Source organism: Hyaena hyaena, unplaced genomic scaffold (assembly GCF_003009895.1).
Source record: "Hyaena hyaena isolate Hyena2069 unplaced genomic scaffold, ASM300989v1 scaffold_743, whole genome shotgun sequence".
NCBI lineage: Eukaryota > Metazoa > Chordata > Mammalia > Carnivora > Hyaenidae > Hyaena > Hyaena hyaena.
Window position 1 is genome coordinate 697,620 of NW_024081377.1, and position 20,938 is coordinate 718,557.

General features: G+C 34.6%; 1 protein-coding gene across 1 annotated transcript in view; it reads right to left on the reverse strand.

Annotated features, from left to right (window-relative positions):
- The window catches only part of MDGA2 (MAM domain containing glycosylphosphatidylinositol anchor 2), a gene marked incomplete at its 5' end in the record, with an annotated part of 465,609 nt that overhangs the window by 210,654 nt on the left and 234,017 nt on the right, over positions 1 to 20,938 (reverse strand). The window contains one exon of the mRNA XM_039218217.1: positions 171 to 500. Within this exon, the coding sequence (XP_039074148.1) occupies positions 171 to 500 (330 nt within the window). The remainder of the gene's footprint in view (positions 1 to 170; positions 501 to 20,938) is intronic.

Genomic DNA, 20,938 nt, shown 5'->3' on the forward strand with positions numbered 1-20,938 from the left:
AGAAGTAGCAATGTCTTTTAACATGATATTTACTGGACATTCAAAATGTTAGGATTTTGATTTTAGTAAAGTTAAATAATAATGTTCTTGACTGAAGACTATTTGTCTGCTAAATGTAAAGAAATTATTTTCAATGCAAACATCTTTTGCATTACAAATATGCTTCTTACCTGTGCTGCTGGATATATTAACATCAATACTGATATCAGATATTCCTCCTCCCTTCAGAGATGCTACACATGTGTATGTCCCAAAATCCGTGAATTTTAAATCAATGATGTCCAAGTTTGTCGTTCCCGGGGAGACATCCGGATCAGTCTGTGTAATAACCATCCTCTCAGAACTTCTCAATGGACGGCCATTTTTAAACCAACTAAATGTTAACTCCTCAGAAGGAACAGCTTCTACTTGGCAAGATATTTTCACCTCACGCCCAATCTGGATGTTGTCATCCTTGTGATAAGGATCTGGTGTGATCCAAAATCGTCCTTTTTTTAATGCTAAAACATAAAAATTCCATAAGTAGTTAGTGTTACTTCCATAATAGTAACGATTCATTCACTCTAGGTAATCATCTCTGGGCTGAAATAAAGTAAAATAAAATAAAATAAAGTGTATGTATGTTTCTTTGTTATTCCAAGTAGTTGCTGTCAATAAACTTCATTTAGGGAACCTGGAAACAATCTCAGGATCTAAGTCACTTAGAGATTCTAAACACTGATTTTTATAAATTGGATAATATTTTCCAGTGATATAATTGATGCTTTAAGTCTACAGATGATACTTAAACATTGTTGCCATTGCATTGTGAACAAATGGTGTAACCTGTTGACATAAAATCAGTAGGTATCAGAGTTAAAAATAATAATATGGATCATTAAGCTCAATTCAATACCTGTGCTGCCCCTTAATTATGGTGCAATTTCCTAGAGAACTCAAATATTGCACCAATGTCAGATTAAAGAAAATTCTTCTAAGATTTTGAATACATGCTGACCAAAACTAGTTTGGTAAGAATTGAGTCAGTTCACATTCATAAGGTATTTTCATTTATTGCAATAACCTGAACTGAAAAGAACTTAACAAAAAAAGCATTTGCAATGCCTGTTCTATTTCACCATACATAGATGTTTCCAGCTGAAATTGCTTTCTGGCTCTCCCATGCAGAGGGCCAGAAGATTCTCTTGGCACATGGTTTGGACAACATGCTGTGTTTGTGTCCTAACAGCAGTTCTTTCTGGGTCTAAGGGCAATGCTATTCTCTCATCCTGTGTCAGGAGTGAGGGCTACCATGGGCTTCTGGGGGAGCATCTACTGGCCTCCCAAGGGCTCCAGTTCTCAACTTTGAATGATACTATGGGACTGAATATTGAATAGGGTTTGCTCCTTTATTTATGGCATTGATTCTTAGACACACATTCTTCTCTTTACTAACATCCTACCCATTTCCCTCTCCCTTAATAACACTTAATGCCCCTATATAATCAAATGTAGCATATGCACTGAAATAGAATTATCAGAATAAAATATTGCTCACTTTTACCATTAAACCAAGTATAAATGACACTGCAAAAATGATGTGACTTTAAAATAACCTGTAGATATTGGAGGCCTTCTAACTGTACTGTGGGTAACCCTTCCTGAGTTTAACCTGATTTTTCTTAGTTCATCTCATAAAGGCAAGAAAATACCACGGAAATCTTAGAACTATATAAGAATGCACTAGACATTAACACCTTTTTCAGCTCAAAAATTATTGTCTTTAATTTTATTTACTAGTCAGCCCCAAATAATTTCATCTGCTTTTTTGTTTGCATCTGAGGAGAGATAAATGAGTATCAAAAATGATGTTTATATATTTCTTTGTATTCAGGAAAAAACTTCTAGGGCTCCTGTTCAGGACTAGGTACTAGATGAGGCCCTTATTACATGAGATGAACAAAGCAGACGTTTCACCCTCATGTATTGGTACAGCATATTGTGTACTCATAGATCAGAGTTCAATTATCCACTGACACGTATGATGCTTGTGTCTGGAAAAACCACACTCTACATTGATATTAAATGTTTTAAGTTTGAAGAGATCTGAATCTCAGAGAATCCTTTAAAATATTGCTCAGAAAAGGCACAAATCTTCGTTCTTAACGAAAACACCAAAAACAAATATTTAAATCATATTCTCATATTGTTGTTTGTTACACTTTTCCACAAATAAAATGCAAGTTATGAACCTTATTTACTGCTAACCGTGTCTTTATCAGTATATTACTGTAGGTTGAAATTAGGAGAAATTTTATCATTCTATTACCCAGTACCCATGTAAAATGCATTTACATTTCAATGGCATTGAAATACAACTTTGTGCCTAGAAAGGAAAATGTGCTGAAAATGCCTATATTTGATATATAATATTGTTAGCATATATTTCAAATATAACTAAAGTTCTATAGCACAAAGTAAATCATATCTTACAATATTTTTTCTTGTTTTAAGAGTTCTAAAAAATTAGTATGTCAAGGATGCCATTTCAAGGAGCATTTACTTTTATCAGCACCATAATATTTAAATGAGTTTCCTTTCATTTGCTCAGAATTTTCCTGATTATGTTTCTATAGAAAAAATGATGAACTTAAACAAAATTTTTAAACAGATAACTCTTAATTTTAAAAGTTCAAATATATATATTAGTTTATTAATAGCTGAATATGATGGTACATTTAGAATAAATTTCATTCTAAAATTATGAGGATGGACATATATAAGCACAACACAAAATTCCAATGTTTCAGTGATTAACATGTATCTATCAGGCAATTACTGTTTTCTAGGTCTGTTCTCTGCCTAGTGATGTATTAAATGGATACCATCACTGAGAGATCTGCAAATTCATCATATTAGTTAGATTTAAACAATAAAAGAATTCAAAGACACTAATTTTTTAAAAAACCATAAAATCAATATTTATATTAAGTGTTCCAAACTGTTTTGTTCATAGAAAATAACTTTTAAAATCCAAAGTATAAAAAATATTAAAGATTATAACTATAACAAATAACTAAAATTCAATATTTTATTGAATGCAACTATATTTTGTGATAAAAAGCAAATAATCAAGTGGGCTTTTAAAATGAATTCACTGTCACAAATATCTGTTGTTCTCAATAACAGGCCACTCTATGACTTGGCCAATGTCAATTGCATTAGTGTTCTGAATGACAGATTCTAAAAAGGAAAAGAGGGACAAGTCAGTCTGGCAAATGATCTAAAGTTAAGGAATATCAGAATAAGCATGGATCATTTGACTGTAGAGTCATCTCACTGAGTTTGTCTTATGTCACCTCATACCAAAATGCCTAGTTTTGCACAAAGAACATAAATGTTTAAGAGAAAAGAAATGCCGTGTATGCATGCATGTGTGTGAATACATGCATGACCATCTCTTGGACCATTAGACAGTTAAATTTATTTGATTTTCTAACTTTGGCTCCTCAGAAAACTAAAAGTATGGCTCTATTAACTAAGCACAGGTACATTAAGATTTTGAAACCTAATTCTTTTCATTCCTATGTGGTCCAATATGGGCAATGTAATTTTTATGGGTCAAGTGCATCATTTATAAAGATAGGAGGTGATAGTGGGTAGGCTTCCTCTGAGACCCATTGTGAGAAATAGCTTATTAGAAATAGTGTAGAGCTTTGAAAATATAAAGTGTCTAATATAGTTAATCAGCTGGGAAGCAGGTTCCTTCGTTTATAATTAAACACTCTCTTTTTCAGTGAACAATTTATGGTAGTTCATGCAACGTTAATTTAAAGTCATTTCCTGCTAACCAGTTAAGATTTCAAATGCTTAAAATCAATCTGTGATTAGTACCAAAGTATAACAAGGATCCAACAGACATAACAAGACTCTATAGAACTAAAGAACTTCTACAGAAAAAGAAAGGAGAAATCCCTTTCCCCAAATGCAATTTCTTAGTCTCACGATTGAAAATCCCCTAACACCAGCCTGAGAGAACATTAGATTTGGCTTAATGTATCATAAATTGTGATGGATGAACCTCAAAAGGTACTTGTTTAGTCTGGCAGTTCATGTAAAGAATTGGCATCAAACTGAGCCTCTGTTTGGGATAATCAGTTAGAAACATTACCATATAACCCACAGCCCCTGTTTTTTTTTTTTTCTTTTCAATATTGTGAGAACTGAATACAAACTTGGCCCACATTCACTTATGACAAGTTATTTGTGAGTGTATTCTATACGCATTCACTGAAGTCCCTCTACTCTGAAATTTAAAAAGGTGCTCTGAGAATAGAATAAAACCAGTGCATTATATAGCAAGGCCACTGCAAAGATCTAGGTGGGCTTGCTGCTCACCTTTCCCTAGAGGTAAAAGTATATTTTTGCTGATGAATGACTGAGCTCTGAGGAAGATTTCCAGTATATGAAATTAGATGTTGCCTGGGCAGCTCAGTCAGTTGAAGTGTCTGAGTCTCTCTCTCATTCTCTCTGTCTCATTCTCTCTCTGTCCCTCCTTCACTTGTTCTCTGTCTCTCGAAAATAAGAAATTAATTTAAAAAATTAAAAAAAATTAATTACTTCTTGAGTTTATTTTTGAATGAGAAACCACTGGCTTTGGAGAAGCCTATGTCTGTGGCTTCAAGGATATAAGCTCAATGAAGATAAAGACAAAAAGGGGGCTATGAGGTTCTATCTTGCCTGTATAGACTTAAAATTATTAAACTAAGTATAGACTTAAAATTATTAAATGTTATTGACTGTTTGTCAAATGTTCCATAAGTATACAGCGTACAGTAATTACAAAATATACTTTGTAGATACAAGAAAAAGTGACATTAAATAAACTGACATTAAAAATGTTTTAAATTTGGGGGCATTTGGGAGGCTCAGTCAGTTGGGCATCTGACTTTGGCTCAGGTCATGATCTTGCAGTTCATAAGATTGAGCCCTGGGTCAGGCCTCTGTGTTGACAGTTCAGAGCCTGAAGCCTGTTTCGGATTTTGTGTCTACTTTCTCCCCCTCCCTTGCTCATGCTCTGTCTTTCTCTCAGGAATAAACATTTTAAAAACTTTAAAAATTATTTAAATTTTAATGAGGAAACACCTCTTTGCAGATATGAAATAACAGGTGTCAGCCTTTTAACCTCTGCTATTAATATAGCTATTTCACAGGGATGATGAGACACAGAGTGATCACTGCACACTATTCTAAGTAGTTAAATTAGTTAAAAATCGCCAAGTGTACCGATTCTTATAATATCAGTGGGATTCTGGACTGCATGTAAACTGACAAAATGATGCTGAGAGAAATGGACCTAGAAATCATTAATAGTGTAATCAGATAAACAAAAAATGAGTTTTATTTATTTCTGTTAAAGACAATAAAAAATATATAAGTGGAAAAAGAAGTATTTGCCAGTCTCACATGATGTCAATTGAATAAGAGTTAGAAATAAATTACATCAGCAGAACAATTTAAGAAATAGTAAATGATAGTATACATCTGTCCGATTATAATTAGATGACGGTTCTTCTCCTCCAGAAGATTGTGAAACCTAGGGAGTGGGGCCATGCCTCATTCTACTTTATTGTCTCCAAATTTTGAAGCTGGTTCCTTGGTAGAGTTGGTATTTAAGAGTCTTTAATTTAATTAAGTTTGACATTTCAAAGCATTAACTTTACAAATCCTAATCACTTCCATTCAGTCTGATATCCACGTTAACTCTTTGTCTGGTAGTCCTGTGTTCTAAGATGCATCAGGGTAGGAGAAAATAGATACAGAAAAAAGAAAATATGTGATTTCCTTTAGGGCTCAGGGATTTTGTTATAGGAGCAGAATACTACTTGGTGAATAAACAGTATTAGTATAGGAATATATGTAAAGAAGATGATTCTGTACAGAAAAACTCAGGAGATCTCATTCCATCGTGGTCACTGACTAGCTAGTTATGTACCTAATCATATAATGTGTCAGGGACACGAGCTATCAAATTAATATCTGTTACTCATCCCTCCTTTATAAGGAACCTGAATTTCATGCAAAAGGGTTTGCTTACATGCTTTAGAGCTCAGTTGATAATCATTTCTAAGGAAAGATAAAAGAATGAAGAAAAGTGACGTCTAAGCACAGTTATATTACCTGAAACTGTATTTGCCAAAACTTGTTTGAGAGAAAGGTCAATAGGGATCATGTTAAAAGGAAGCAGAACAAATAGTGATGGGCGATTGACTATACGAACAAGATTGCTTTCCTGCAGAACTTTTCAGAGCTTTGAACATGTTAACACACACTTTACAATATTCCTAGAGGAGCTTATGGTATTTTTTAAAACCTTTATTTGTGGGACATCTTTCAGGATCAAGTATCTCACAGAATAAAGAGAATCTATCAATCGATGAGAATCACTGAAAAGATGGTAACTTAGATTTCATTCTTGATGTTTCAGGAATTTCCATTAAGAACATCACAAAATAATTGACAAGATACAACTATTTAGTAAAAATAAAATCTAAGATTAGAAAACTAAAGGAAAGAGAAATATTTTTGAACTCAGATGTACCTAATGGCACAGCAAAGGTATGAGACATATTTCAGAGCCATGTCATAAAGCCATCTGCACCAACAGTGTGTCTCTTTCCTTTCCCAATTAACCAGCATTTAAAAAAACTAAATTTATCAGTTTGTTCCTACCTTGGGAGTGCACACTTTGCAAAGAGTATTAAAAAGGAATTGGGGCGCCTGGGTGGCTCAGTCGGTTAAGCATCCGACTTAAGCTCAGGTCATGATCTCACAGTTTGTGAGTTCGAGCCCCACATCAGGCTCTGTGCTGATGGCTCAGCCTGTTTCGGATTCTGTGTCTCCCTCTCTCTCTGCCCCTTCCCCACTCATTCTCTGTCTCTCAAAACTGAATAAATGCTAAAATAATTTAAAAAAAAAAAAAGGAATTAAGTGCATTAGCTCTGTACAATGTGCAATTATCAATATCAATTAGTAAGACACAATCTAGCTCAGGCGCTTGCAGAAATAACAGTATTTACTTATTTATACCTTATGTTGTTATGAAAAAGCACTTTAAGTGTTATTATAAGAAACAGTAAGGGGTGGCTGGGTGGCTCAGTTGGTTAAGCATCTGACTTTAGTTCCGGTAATGATCTCATGGTTTGTGGGTTCAAGATCCATGTCTGGCTCTGCGGTGACAGCTCAGAGCCTAGAGCCTGCTTCGGATTCTATGCCTCCTTCTCTCTCTGTCCCTCCTCCACTCATGCTCTCTCTCTCTCTCTCTCTCTCTCTCTCATTCAAAATTGAATAAACATTTAGTTTTTTTTAAAAGATTAAGCAGTAAAGCTTCTAGAAAGCTTTCTACAAGTAGAAAGGTCCTTTTTTGGTATGTATTATTAGGTATTTGTACACTTACTTTTATTTTTCTAACAATTCCAATTGCTAATCCGTAGCGTGAATGATGCAAGAATGAAAAAAAAAAAATCATTACACCCATTTCCTGAAAGTACTTTAAAATAGCACCCCTGATAATTTGAATGCAGAATTAGATGCTGGAAGGAAGTTGGGGGTCTATTTAATTATGAAGTATCAAGGCTTTATTTATTTTATGAATTTTCTCAAAGCTAATTACTGCAGTTAATCATTCAAGTTGTTTAAGCAAAGTATGGTTGAATTTTAATTGTCTTTTCAATGTCCCTGCTCAATAAAATAATTGCAGGTAAGTACTTTGGGTAGTAATTAAAGTAAGAAAAGATCTTTCAGATGGACATAAATTTTCCTTTTTGGTTTAAACCCTTCCTCGAGAAAAGGGAAAAGAAAAGAACTAAAATAATAATATCATTATCATTGTTATTTTGCTAATCTTAACATTTCAGCTCTATCTTAAGGAGAAAATATATAGTGTCTATACATTATCCAAATGCCTTTATAATGTCATAAGTAAACACAAATATTTTCATACCATGACTACATAAATGGTATGTGACACAGCATGATGTCTAAGCACCACTTATCTGAATGGGAGACTTAATCATCACAACTTCCTGCCCTCTGATGTCACAAATTAGCAGGCAGTGAGAGTTCACCTTTCCTATCAAATTTAATAATACCCCTTTGCTATGAGAAATAAGAACGTGTCCAGAGTAAACCATATTTTTGTTAGTTTTTAAGGACTCGGGGCTAGTAACAGCTATAACATGAATTGCAGCTATGAAAGGCCTGTGCTAAATATAGTTCTTTTGAAGTCCTTTTGAAAACAGTACATCCTTAATATTTATGGAATCGATCACATAGTAGTGAAAACTGGATGAAAATAATGAGACTAACTGAAACTAAAAATTTTTCTTTACTTTTCTTGCTTTCTTTGTTTTCTGTCTCAAAGCTGTGACCTTTTTCCTTTCCAAACTCATTCTGCCCTTCTGGCAGCCTCTTACTATACCCTGATGCCTCACATTCTTTTGGGTATCCATTTGCTTTTGAAATTACAATATATTTTTTTCCATAAGCTATTTATTCTTAGCATAGAAAATTATTTAGGTCACACTGAAACTTAAAACACCTTTTTTTTCTTAACCCTGATGATCCTTCAAACTATTTGTGGCATATTTCTTTAAAAAAAGACCGCAAAGTGAAACCCCAGTAACACCCAGTATTCCATCATGCACTCATTTACTTGAGCAGTTCATGAACTGGTTTTCACTGGTGCTATTATGGCTTTGAAGAGCCAAAGGTTAGCAACAGCCTCTTAACCAATTGTCAATGATTTTTTTCCTAGGTTTTCTCCATTTTTGTGTATCACTTACATTTTGTACTCCCTATCTTTTTACATTATTGATTTCTTCCTTCTTGAAAATCTCTTTTCTACTGGTGTCTAGGCCTAGTAAAATATGAGATAATATTTATGAAAGTAAATACATCCGTTGGCTTTGCTCACCTGCATCACCATTGTTGGCACATTCTCTAGTTCCTTGGTTCAAGTGTATTTTATTATCCATATATAGTTGTAAAGTCAGTCTTTGTTTAGAAGGAAAGAATTTTTATAAACTATTTTGCCAAAATCGTAGACTATGGATATTTTCCTTAATCCATTTTGCTACCCATGTTTGGAGACATGAGATCATTGTTTTGTTTGCTTTGTTCCTTGATAAACAAAATATTGTGACTGGATCCATGCACATTTCAAATTAAAACAATGGCTAAATCATTGATATGTATACTTTTATTTTAACATTAAAGAGCAAGAAAAATAACCTAGACATATTAACTGACCAAATGAAACAAATCTGCATTCCTTAGGAATTTATATAACTGATCTTAACTATCTTATTTTGCCCTGTAAGAATCTGAAGAGTCAACACCATTGATGAGATCACCTAACATTTCCCTCAACATGACCAAGTATTAGACAGGTTTCTTTCTAACTTTAGGTCCCTGACCTCCCTTTTCTTAGAGCATTTATTTAGAAAATGTGTAGTTGTAATTTCTTTCTTCTTCCCCTTTGAGATGTAAATTTCTTACAAGGCAGAATGTCTTGAGAAATGTACTTCTCAAGGATCTGGAAGCTATTCCTTTAAAAAGTAATCACTGAAGGAGACAGTGCATCTATCTCCCAGTATCTACAGGAAGGTAGGAGCTTAACTTGGAAAAGTGAAAGGACCACTTATGTACACGGATTAATTCAACTGACTGTTCTTCCTAATACCTTCCATTACTTTTCCATTAGCTCATTCCAGCATTTAAAAATACTCCTATCCAGTGGAGTTGAGTTTAATCTATCTACTCGTTTCCAGTAGTCTTGACCCCTGTTTCAATAGCCTTGAATGCAGTCTTCCTTGTTGTTTTATAACCTGTCTGGTGCAATTCTTCTTTCACACAATTAAATGTAGTTGCAAACATTATGGAAATAGATGAAAGGAGGATCAATCTAGAAAATTCACTGCTGCAAAGTTTCTAACACCAAGAAAATAATGCTTATGGTTACAGAACACACACACACATATACACAGTATGTTGTTCAAAGATGAAATGTCATGTGAGTACAAGTTTATTTAAGGGTTACACATGTTAATTTAATCCCTTTATGTAGGTATGTTTCCTCCAAAATGGTAATCTAGAATATGCTTTACATCTAGTTTTTCTGAGAATAGACCACAAAACAAGGGTCTGGATTTGTGGGTTAACTAACATGACAGTGCTGCTAAAATGAGATGTGAAAAGACAGGCTCCAAAACTAAGTAACTTTGATATATGTGTTATAAAGACAAAAGTGTAACATTTACTTTAAAGAAGTACATTCTAATTGCTTTAGAAGTTTTTAAAGCATATTTTAGAAATACACATTATAGTTTATTCACTCTTTTTAATAATAAAATTGTGACATATAAGCAAGTAAGGTCAAAATGGTGGTGGCATAGAAATGTTTTAATTCCCCTACAGTTGGTGTTTGGGTTATAAATTGGCTCTGATCTTTGCAGGAACAAAGGCAAAGGTGAAATACTAGTTTCATATTTCACAGTTCCTGTGAGTTAAAGATACTCCTGCTTCTTACATTAACAACACCACTATTACTGATTGAACATCTGAATGGAATTTACCTTCTGAACTTGTATAAATGAGACCCACAATAAGCAGCATTTTGAACCACATCCGATGATGATTGTAACAGTGTAATACATGTGACTAGTTGTCAATCTATCCCTTAAGGTGAGTGAATTACACCGTTTTACATCGGAACCTAAGGAGTATGGTCTAGATGCACAGGTGTTCAAGTCAAAGATAAATCCATTCAGCAAGAATGAATACAAGTTTATATTCTATGAGAATGACCCAGGGAGGTTGTCACTGCCGGTCATGGTTAGGGGGGTAGTGTTATATGTTCAGGGTTATATGGAAATAAGATTCACATAATCTTAGAAAGTAGAAAAGCTGACCTAGGAGGCAGTCTCTGTGAAGAGGTAGAAAGTGGGATACCGGTGAACAGAGACAAGATAGGGAGGGCTACATGTGCTGGCATCCAGCAAAAATACTTAAGAATTGAAACGTGCTGAGTGCTTTAAAAAAATGGTTCCACAATATTTCCATGTTAAGTCAACTGTTGCATTACTTAGAGAGTTGTTGGATATACGCCAAGGCAATGTTAGAATGTATTTATCAGACAAAATGACTTCTGTATTGAAAAAGTTGATCTGAATTCACTCTCAAAGGAAATTATAAGATGACAAGGCCAGTAATCTGTTAAAGTTATTGCTACTACTGAAAATTTAAACTATGACAACACGAGTTTAGAACAGTAGTTTTCCAAGTGTAGACTTAGACCATTAACAACAGCATAACCTGAGAATATGTTAGAAATGCAAGATTTTGGGTACTACCTCACACTAAATTGGCAATTCCTGGGGTAGGGACCCACCTCATACTGAATCTGCACTTTCTAGGGCAAGGCCTCATCTCACACAAAATCTATAATTATTTGGGTAGGACACAGACATCTGCATTTTAGCAAGTTCAATTTGTGATTCGGATGTATGTTCAAGTTTGAGAACTGCTGTCTTAGGAAACAGTTATCTTTCCACCCTCTAGGAATGTAAAGCCAGAAGAGAAGGAGGCAGGCCATCAGCTCATGCAGAAGGACTGAGTTATTAAACGACATGCTTAAGAGTGGCCACAGCATATCATTTTTTAAAAATTTTACAAGGCCCTCAGGAGAGTGTTTACCCTGATTATATTACTTCAAATATTATTAAGGAAGAGCTCCTAAATTTAACAGTAACAAAATTATTTAAATTGACCTCATACAATTAACATGTAACTACTTCCTTTCAACATAGCTAAAGGTTGAAGAAAGTTTCACAAAAGCAGTGATTTCTAGATGTTTTCACAAGCTAATAAAGATATTAAGAGTGATCGATATTAAGTACCTTAAGATCATTGTTGTTTATCTAAGAAATTCTAATTCTCAAAGTATTATGACTCTAACTAACCCTCATTTAGGCAAAATTTAAAAGAATATGTTCAGAATTTGGGATCAAGAAATGCACAGTGTATCAGCTTTCATCTGAGTGCCAATGGCTTCTTGGAGAGTCAAGATAGAGAATAAATAAGTATGAAGAGGAAGTATTCTGGGGTCAGATTATCTGGGTTCTAGTATGAATTCATCATTTATTAAATGTGTCCTTGTCCAATTAACTCAGTCTCCCAAGCCTGAATAATGGAGATCATAAAATTGAACCATGAAGCTCTGAATATGTTGACGTCCACACAGAGTAAGCAAATAGTAGATGCCAGTTGCTTTCTATTCAATGTTTCCTGACTCACAATGTAACTATTGCTATGCTTGCTGCCAAACGTACAAAGATGGAAGAGCCTAATGGTGGAGAAAAGCCTAGAAATAAATTTTATTTACAGTGCAATAAAGACAAAGATATAGAGTACTACCTGTTACACAAGGGAATACTTTAAAACAAACAAATGAAAACAACTAGTTACTGTAGAGAAGGCAGGGAAGGTCTGAGAATTAGGGGAAAAGAGAAGAGTTGTAAATGCTGACAAATCATTCCAAAGAGTGGATTCTATCATAAGTACGTGGAACATAGATTTTTACAATGCCAGCAATTGTTTCTAATTCAGCTTTCACTAATTCTAGCAAAGAGCCTCACTATTGTACAAAATGTATTTTTCTGTGATTTGAACCATTCATGTCCAGTCCCCTCCAGTCTATCATGTTGCAAGTTTGGTCCTTCTTTCAGAGTTAACATCTTAAACTGTGCTCCTGATCTCAGCTCCAGCCCTGCATGGAGTATCACACATCGTCCATTTTCTCCTCTGTTTTTCTGACATTATCTCTCACAACAAGGTCCTTCCCATGTATATATAAACATGATTATAATTTCCTCATTAATTACAACATAGCAACAATGACTAAATAATACAGAAAACCTTCTCTCAACTTTATATCCTGGAGCTGCTCATTTACATTCTTTTCCCTTCTTGTTGTCAAAACATTAACATTGAAACCACTTACCCGTAACCTCTTTCAAATTAGTTCTGATTCTTTCAAATTAGTTCTGATTCTCACCAGTGCCAGAGTTGTAACAATTGCCAGTGAAGACAGTTCCAGGGACTACATTTTCCCTTCTCTCCCTGCAGCATTTGCTGTGTCCTGACCTTTTGTTTCCAGCTCCCAAATGACTATTCCCATTTCTTCCGTCCTGAATCTGGGCTCCACTTTTCTCTTCTCTGTCTACACTCTCACGTCACAACTTGCTTGTACATCCATTGTTTCTGGCTCAGCACAAATGCCATCTTAGCAAAACCTTCTGGTGCCACCTCTCTGAGTTACAGTTGTTTATTTCCAATAACCTGCTAGGTTTCTATGTGATGCATCACTTCAGAGCCCATACTACTGCTTAAGGAATATCTAGATTTCCCTCCCCGGTACCCCCACCATTAATGACATCTTTATAGAAACTACCTTTTCCCCTTTGCTGCTTGGAGGCTCCCAGAAATTGCCATTGCCATTGCATCCACGTGGTATGGGGATCTTCTCAAAGCTGTGTGTCCAATCCTACCCAGTCACCTAAGCCCAGATCCAATGTTATCGCTTTCATAATAGTTTTCCCTGATTCATGCAATTAAGACAGAATTGCCACTATTCTCTATCTTCCAGAAAACCCTCTTCCACATAGCTGTTTTCAAAATACTTTGTATTTCCTGGACATACAATCTTCTGCAATAGAGAGGTACTTTACATCGCTGTCTTCCTGAGCACATTCCTGACAGTAATGGAGTTTGTGCTTTACAGCTCTGGATTATTCTCATATTAAACTAAACTGAATTATTATGACCCTTTGAAATTCATCAAGAATAGAAAAATCATTATCAAATATCAATATAAAACACAAAAAAATAATTACCAAATAAAACTAGGTGAGGAAATTAACCTTTACTCGATAAAGTATTTGTTCAGAAGACAGATGAATCCTCCTTACACAGGTGGGTGTCAATTAGTGATGGTGCCTAATAAATACATATCTTTTGTGAGCTACTCCTCAACATCTTACAGAATCTTGTTGTAGAATATTTTCCTTAACTGAATTATAACAAGTGATCTGTCATTCTCAAAAACAATAAGGGAAAGAAAGAAAACTATTAATTCTTTGTACTGATAATTCTCCAGGTATTTTGGGGAAAAAGTTAAACAAAAATATAAAAATATGGGACCATCTAATATATAACACATGCAACATTTTTCATTAATATATATAATTCCTTGCAATTTGAAACTAAAATCATACTTTTCTTAAATTTCCCACACATACATGTCCATGTATGACAAAATCTCAGGGCAGATGAGGATGTATAAGTGTGGCTGGTAGGAATAGAGTGCCATGATTTATCAAAGTTGGACATATTTCAGGGTGCCTGGGTGGATCAGTGGATTAAATATCTGACTCTTGATTTTGGCTCAGGTCATGATCTCACAGTCGTGAGATTGAGCCCTATGTTCAGGTCCCCGTGAGCATGGAGCCTGCATAGGATATCCTCTCTCCCTCCCACTCTCTCTCTCTGTCCCTCTCCAGCTCTTGTGCTCTCTCTCCCTCTCTGGAAATAACTAAACATTTAGACAATTAGGACATATTTCAACATATGCATGTATGTGCATATATGTATTTATGTATATGCGTAAATACATATATGCTAAACAATGAGCACTATTTTTTTTAATGTTTTATTTATTTCTAGGAGAGAGAGAGAGAGAAAGAGAGAGAGAGAGAGAGAGAGAGAGAGACAGCGTGAGCAGGGGAGGGTCAGAGAGAGAGAGAGAGACACACAGACTGAAACAGGCTCCAGGCTCTGAGCTGGCAGTCAGCACAGAGCCCGACGCGGGGCTCGAACCCACGAACTGCGAGATCGTGACCTAAGCGAAAGTCGGACGCTTAACCGACTAAGCCACCCAGGTGCCCCTATGAGCACTATTTTTAAAACATCTTTAATTACTGTCTTCCCTGTTTTCCTCTTATCTTACTAAATATAATCTAATAAGAGAAATACATATTTAAAAGCATACTATATGCACTAGGGCACCTTTATTTGGAGGTCCACATGAAGTTTGGGAACAAATCAATGAGAATTTTATGAAGCTATTTTTCCAAAGACCGTCTCAAAATTAATTCTCCTTAATCCATTCCTTAGACCTGAGTGATAGTGCAAGACATTAGGCTCATATGATTTGTTTCATTACATGGTAACAAAGTAGAGTGTTGAAATTTAGCTGACCTGGAAAACATTGCCTTACCAGAACATCCTATGCAATTCTACTCACTTTTTTTTTTTTTTTTAAACAGATAAATATCTTTGCTTGCAACAAAATTAAAGCTCATTCAGCTGGAAACTCAGAGAAGACATTTTAGATTTATAAAAGTTTTTTTTTTTTATCACTTAAAATATATAATTTAAAGGCCATAACTTTAAAAGATTAAGCTTTGGGGTACCTGAGTGGCTCAGTCAGTTAAGTGTCTGACTCTTGGTTTGGCTCAAGTCATGATCTCTCAGTTGGTGAATTCAAGCCCCATGTTTATTCTAAAATGTATTATATATGTTTTTTTTTTTTAAATTAAGTATAGTTGGCATGCAGTGTTACAATAGTTTCAGGTGTACAACATACTGTACATCTCTATATATTATGTATGATCACCACAAGTATCATCTGTCATCATGTAATGCTGTTACAATATCTGTGACTACTTTTTTAAGAAAAAGAAATGGAACACAGTTTTGGATTTTCATGAAAATTTGAGAACCCATCATCACCAATTTACTGAACTGCATAGATAGGCACCAGGTATCTTATGATTATGACAGTGACTTTTTTCTTCACTAAACAGCTATAGACAAGCATGTATTCTCAGTTTGTATCAGGTTCTTTTAGGTTTTGCTACCTTCTTTGTTGATAAGTGTCAGCCCTTTCTCTCAATACAGTTCTAGACTGAGTGAAACAACTTCACTCTCTTCCCAATTTTCTACCCTACCTCTTTTATCAAAAATGTGTATGGGCTTTATCATATACAGTTGTGTGCTCTCTTTCCAGAGTTATATTTTTCTTATTCTTTTGGTTTTCTTTGGTTGTTTCTCACTTGTTAGTCATTTTTTTTTAGGGGGAGGGGACTCTGTATGATTGCTATATATGTGTGAAGTTAGTTTGTAGTATTTACCTAATAAGACTCAATTTCTGAGACTGCTGCTCATTTATTTCTATATCCTGCCATATTTTAACAAAGATTGAAAAGACTTTCAACATTTATTGCTCATTTTGTGGTAAAAAAAAAACAAAAACAAAAACCAGCAACAGCAGTGACAACAACAACAAAGAAGCACTGATAAAATCAAGTTAGGGAAACAAGACAAAGGCAGAACTGAAGCTGAAGGAAAAAATAAATATAATAAGCTTCTATATATTTATTTGATATAAAGGCAAGCCAAAGATTATATATTAAACATTGCAGCAGAAAAAAACAATGTGGAAAACTTGGCCAGTTGTGAAACTGATAGTATATGTATAGTAAAAACAAAATAGCGGCATAAGAGAAGTACTAGTATTTCTTAGAATAGTCACCTTAGGAAGGTACAGGTTAGGGTGATGAACAATATCTTTGAACATTTTCTTGAAGAAAAAAAAAAGAGCAAAAAATTTTAGAAACCTGTTTATTTAAAAAATGGCTCATTTCAGGCTTAAAACATCAGGCCAAGGGAAATCAGCAAAGAGGACTTAATATATGAAGGATCAGGAGATATATATCAATTTAGGAATAGATTTCCATGCATTGAGGCCACTAGTTCCTAACCAAAAGTAAACAGAATCACAATGTCTGAGCACATCCACCCATGATTCCAAGTAAGTTACCTTAGGGTGCAGGTTTGGAAAGTGAATTTTTAGGCTACAACTAAAGATTCTGATTTATGCCTCAAGATGAGAATTACTGACCTAAAGAAAGAGTTGAAAAACATTTCCTAGATGAGCTCCTTCATGTATTTGATATTCTGAATTAAGATTCTGAAAGGTACTGAGCAGCAATAACTTTGAGATCAAAATCCCTGACAAGTATCCACAATCTATACTGACACATAACCACTGTGTCCGACACTTCAGCAGTCTGACAAACCAAGGCAACATCCCACAAAAACTGTTAGTTTGAAGTTCAATGCTAAGTAGAAGCTTACCCTAAATTAGCTCAGAGTGTTGAAGACATAAACTCCTTATAATGATAACATCTAAAAGAAAACGTCCATATCAAATATTTAAAATATAAATCCAATTTAGATTTTAATACAGCACAACCCACGACCTATACCTGTTACTTCCTTCCCAAATTTGAGGGAAAATTATTGAGATAAAATCTTAGAAAACATCACTCATATTTTTCCTGAGGAAATAAAACATTCTCTCTAAAGTAAATTAAAAAAAAAAATGTTTATTTTTGAGAGAAAGAGAGAAGGAGGGAGAGAGAGGATAAGCAGGGGAGGGGCAGAGACAGAGGGAACCAGAATTTGAAACAGGCTCCAGGCTCTGAGCTATCAGCACAGAGCCCAAATGGGGCTTGGACTCATGAACTGTAAGATCATAATCTGAGCCAAAGTCAGATGCTTAACCAACTGAGCCACCCATGTGCGCCTCAAAAGCAAAATTTTTTAATGTTTATTTATTTTTTGAGAAAGAAAGAGAGAGAGAGAAGGAGGGTCAGAGAGAAGGAGAGAGAAACCCAAGCAGGCTCCAAGCAATCAATGCAAAGCCAGACATGGAGTCTGATCTCATGAACCATGAGATCACAACCTGAGCCAATTCAACAGTCAACTGCTTAACAGACTGAGCCACCCAGGTGCTCTTCAAAAGTAAATTTTTGAAAAAAAAACTAGATTGATTACTTAGCATGGCAATTATGTGATATTTGCACTCCTACTTTTTCAAATACAGATGACCATTTTCATACCTTAATCCTAACCATCTTTCCTATCCAGTCTGGATAACACCTTGAAATCATTTGGGACACAGTTCTATAGGTAGTCATAATATCTGATGAATATTTGGCATACTTGAACAGGTCTTTCTGACAGTTACTTAATCCTGACTTGACATAAAATTTCCTTACGGAAGGACCCTCTATAATTTATAGGTTGTTTGGGTATTTTTTTCTTTTTAGCCATTTAAAGAAGGCACAAATAAGGATAGCATATGATTGAAAACCATTTGATAAGGCATCATTAACATGCTGAGAGATGAACAAGCTATTAATTGCTCTAAGGAACTAAGTTTCTGTTTGCTAAATTGAGAAGAATCCAAGCATTGATGAAATTTCATACTTCAATATTTTAGACAGTAGAGTAGATCAGCATGGAATTCTAGTTTTATTAAGTATATCTTCATTCTCAACATAGATGCCTTGAGATAGAAACTGGCATAAAGTAATATTGGAGTGCAGGCAAATCATACACAAAAAATACAGATAATTTCTTATAGCACTGTTTTCATAATAAAGTTTAGTGGCAAGGACAGTCAAGTTATTGGACAAATAACTCAACTCTTTGCACTCAGTTTTACTGAATCCAAATGTCCACAATAATGGTGACAGTGCATAGTTTTAGGTTGTGTTGACAAAAAATGAATGCTGTCAAATGTACTGTGTTATTTGGGTCAGTTGTTTTTCCTCATGATTTCTATTTGCAGTCCTCCTGGGATTCAATAAAACAGAATAAAAGAACTGTAGAAAGGTACAGGTTAACATTTTGTCTAATTCAATTAAACAGATACTTACTGAGTATAAGTTACATAATTGAGTCATTAGAGAGACCTGGTCTGTCATCATACACAGGGAAGAAAACGTGATTCTAAAACAAAGCTGAATACATTAAGAGAGTAAGAATAGTAAAAATAGCTTGATTTATATTGCACTTATGTTTAATTCAATGATTTCTGGTTGAAGAGATATCTGTTCTATTTATACAGCCACTGGTTTATTTGGGGACACGGAATCATTTTATTTTTCTTCCACAGAAAGTTTGGAAGAGTATTACTTCAATAAAAGACCACTTGTAACTATCAATTTAAAATATTTTTCTATAAAGGAAATCTTGAAAGACATACAGCTTATTTTCATATTATTATTTATTTTCTCCCAAGCTTTACTGATTAGATATTATTGCAATTTGACTTTATGTTTTTGGAAATAAATAGGATACAAACCCATTAGTTAAAAGGTAGAGAGATTGTTCCATTTTAAATTGTAGTCAACAAGCACATATTGTCATTACATTGTAAGAATTGTAATAACCAATACTTTGGTTAAGTTCAATTATTCTAGAAAAATAGGTAGAATCAATAAGCACTACCATGTTATAATGAATAGTTTAGGGTTAGTTTTGAGTAATACTGTGTTTATTATTAATGAACATTAATTAGGATCATGGTTATATAAAATGCTACAATCTATGTTGCTCAGCAATGCTTTATGTACCCACCCTTTTTCCTGTTCTTATTCGTTCTTCAAAATCTGTTATCATCATCCTCAAACTTCCACCTAAGCCCATCTCTCAGTGTCAGCAAAAGTTATGGCCTCTTACTTCAATAAGAAAAAGAACTGGTATTAGGTATAAATGCCCAAGATCCACTCCAGTATGAAACAAAGCATATCTATGGTTCTAAGTCTTTATTACCCTTCCCTTCTGTCTCAAGATGACCCCTTCTGTGTTCGACTATGATTGTGCCTGCATCGATTCTGTTCCACTACTCCCTCTGTCCATCTCTCTCTTCGGTTTTCAACTTCCCCTTTGCCACTCAGTCAAGCTTTCAGAAATGCTTTCAGAAATGCTCAACTCTGTCATCTTAAAAAGAATCTTTCCCTCCTTCCCACTTGTCTTATTCACTGTCAACTTCCCCAAGCAGTCCATCTTCACAACCTTTATTTCTCAAATACCAGTTACTCCCATAATCTACCGACATCTGGCTTCTGATCCACCTCTTGTATGTCACAGCATACCAGTGGCATCACTCTCTAGTTTCAATCCTTGTTTACCTTCTGGCATACTGCACTGATGCTGTTGACCATGCCATCATTTGTGAAGTCTGCTTTCTTGTTGTTGTTGTTAATGTTGTTATATTGCTTTTGAAACAATATTTGTTTCTGGTTCTCATTTTATCTCAATTCTCTCAATTTTCACAAATTGTTGCATCCCTCAAATGTACATGTTTCAAAGGTCTGTTTCTGGGTTGCATATATTATATTGCTATTATCATTAGAGGATGAAATAGAAGCACAGAAAAACTTACTAAAAAGATATCTGCAAGTAGTAAACTGACAAAAATAATAAAGTCAAATCAAGTAATATTTTAAATATTATTGTACAAAAATGCTTATGGAAGAATATATTATTCAAGCACTAATGCGATTTCTAAACTTAATATTATTTGTGCACTTGGAATATTTCTGCAGGGTCAGGAATACCAGACAGAGAATTCAGACACAAAGTGCTTTTAGGAAACAATACAAAATACCCACCAAAAACCGAAAACACTGTAGTCTATTCAGTAAGAAACTGTCATTGTGAGCCTATTTTGGGGAATGAGGTGCTCCTTAAAGTAGTTGAATTACACACGATGCTATACCATATTAACTGGTAACTATGGACAGTTCCTAAATCATCACAGAAAAAATACATATCTATTAACACACTTATTATTTTTGGTGTACAATGCTGGCAATTAAGACATATCCAGTAAGGAAAGAAAGAACTGAGAATTTTATTCTCAATTTAAATTTTGCTGACTGAGCTACTTGTCAATTATTGTTTCTGTGCTGTTGATCATTATATTGTAAAATTATGCTACTGTAAGCATCTTCACCATGTAAAAACATAAGATTGAAAATCCTAT